Source organism: Penaeus vannamei, chromosome 26 (assembly GCF_042767895.1).
Source record: "Penaeus vannamei isolate JL-2024 chromosome 26, ASM4276789v1, whole genome shotgun sequence".
Classification (NCBI taxonomy): domain Eukaryota; kingdom Metazoa; phylum Arthropoda; class Malacostraca; order Decapoda; family Penaeidae; genus Penaeus; species Penaeus vannamei.
In genome coordinates, this window is record NC_091574.1 from 1,821,730 (window position 1) to 1,824,229 (window position 2,500).

The following is a 2,500-nucleotide window of genomic DNA, read 5'->3' on the forward strand; positions in this document are numbered from 1 at the left end:
TTTTCTTCTTTTTTTTTTTTACTTTACTCACATATTTATAAAATTACCTCTCAGTCGCATCACGACACCTCCCCCCCCCCCCCACGCCATTATTCACGTAACAAAATATCTTACATAATACATTTACCCTTTGAAAGCCCACACTACACTGAAATACACCCGCCACACTTCACTCTTCATAAGAACAGAACATCATCCATCTATCCACCTTACACTTTTATTTACTCATCTGAAGAGGCTCCTAAAATCTACACTTTTATTACTCATCTTGAAGAGGCTCTTAAAATCTACGTCATTCTATGTCACCCTACGGCAATTTACGGCAATTTACGTCACCCTATGTCTTTCTGCGTTACCCTGCGTCACCCTACTTCACCTTGCGTCACGCTGTGTCACTCTACGTCAACCTGTGCGACCCTATTTCGTCTTACGTCATCCTATGTCACGCTATATCAGCCTACGTCGCCCTTTCATCCTCCGTCACCCTGTCATCCTACGGCACGCTATGTCATCCTACGTCATCCTTCGTCACTCTATGACACCCTGCACCACCCTATATCGCCCTATGACACTCTACGTCACTTTACGTCAACCCATGTCACCCTACAACACCTTTGTCACTCTACGTCACCCTATGTCATTCTACGTCAACCCATATCACTCTACGTCACTTTCCGTCACTCTATGTCACCCCATGACACCCTACGACACCCCATGACACCCTATGACACCCTACGTCACCCTACATCACTTTACGTCAACCCATGTCATCCTACAACACCCTACGTCACCCTACAACACCCTACGTCACCCTAGCACACTCCTCTCACGCATTCCCCTCCTCCCCCTACACCCCCCCACCCCCCCTGGTGCCGAGCTGGTGTCACCCTTCATGAGAGTAATTGAGAATTTTTTGGATTTGGGAAGAACGTGGGATAACGAGCTTGCTTGATGGATATATACTTTTTTTTTTTTTATCTTTCTGTTCTTTTTCTTTCTTTCTTTCTTACTCTCTCTTTTTCTCTTTCTTTTCTTTTTTTCTCTTTCTTTCTTTCATTCTCTCTCTCTTTTTTTCTTTCTGCTCTTTTTCTTTCTTTTCTTTCTTACTCTCTCTCTCTTTCTTCTTTTTTTCTTTCTCTCTCGCTCGCTCTCTCTTTTTCTTTCCTCTCTCTTTTTCTTTTTTTCTTTCTCTTTCTCTTTCTTTCTCTCTCTCTCTCTTTCTTTCTTTCTCTCTCGCTCGCTCTCTCTCTTTCTCTCTCTCTATATCTCTCTCTCTCTCTCCCTCTGTCTATCTCTGTCTGTCTGTCTGTCTGTCTGTCTGACTCTCTCTCTCTCTCTCTATTCATATCTTTCTGTACCTTTCTTTTTTTTGTTCGGCTCTGTTTTTTATTTATATTTTTTATTTCGTTTTCGTTTCTTCGTTTCTTTGTTTACTCCCTGATCGTTATTGTGTATGTCTGTGTATGTTCACATGTTCAAGGTCTTCCATACACATACCTGTGTACGTCTCATATTCTTACGACAAACTACATGATCACTATATCCACATAATTCACTTTCATCACATCATGATACATCCACTTAAAGACAAACATAGCTATATAATCTCGCGTAAACATACCTTTATCATTTTTTTTAGCGCAATTAGAACGAGGAAGCTTGCTAATGATCATTAATTTTTATTTTTGATCAACGTTAGTCAGATTTCTCCGACATCCTGAGGGGAGATTACACATTAACAGCTGTTACTGTGATACCGTCATGGATATAGGGAGTTCGTGTCATCTGTCCTCTCGGTTTTCTCTCGTCAATATCGTTACTGCTTCTTCTCCGTCTCCTGTTTCCTCCTCCTCCTCCTCCTCTTCCTCGTCCTCCTTTTTTTCTATCTCCCATTTCCTGCTCCTCCTCCTCCTTGTCAATATCGTTACTGCTTCTTCTCCGTCTCCTATTTCCTCCTACTCCTCCTCGTCCTCCTCTTTCCCTATCTCCACTCTTTTCCCCATCACTTCTTCCTTCACTTCTACCTCCTGATCCTCCTCCACCTCTACTTCTCCACCAACACCTCCTCCTCCTCCTCTTCTTCTCCACCACCACCTCCTCATTCTCTTCTTCATCGTCCCCCTGCTTCTTTCTCCTCCTCCTTCTTATCTTCCTTTACCGCTCCTCTATATCCCTTCCTCTCTCCCTCTCCTCATTAGCGATCCCTTTGCCCCTTTCCTCACACTACCTCCTCCCCTCCCCCCTCCCCCCATCATCCTCTTTCCTCTTCTTCCCCTTTCTTCCTTACCTCCTTTTACTCATCTCTCTCCTTACTACCTCTCCTCCTCCCCCTCCTTCCACCACCTCCCTCCCTCCCGCCCCACCTCTCCCCTCCCCCCTCCTCTCTCTTCCTCCATCCTTCTGCCTCTCTTCCCTTCCCTCCTCCTCCCTCCATCCTTCTGCCTCTCCCCCCTTCCTCCTCCCTCCCTCCATCCTTCCTTCCCCCCTCCTCCTCCTCCCT

The 2,500-nt window shown here is 45.2% G+C and overlaps 1 protein-coding gene across 1 annotated transcript in view; it reads left to right on the plus strand.

Moving 5' to 3' along the window:
- LOC138866526 (uncharacterized) overlaps window positions 1-816 on the plus strand; it is a 4,530-nt gene extending 3,714 nt beyond the window's left edge. The window contains exon 2 of the mRNA XM_070139593.1: window positions 138-816. Coding sequence (XP_069995694.1) covers window positions 138-816 — 679 coding nt within the window. The remainder of the gene's footprint in view (window positions 1-137) is intronic.
- Window positions 817-2,500: the final 1,684 nt, after the last annotated feature.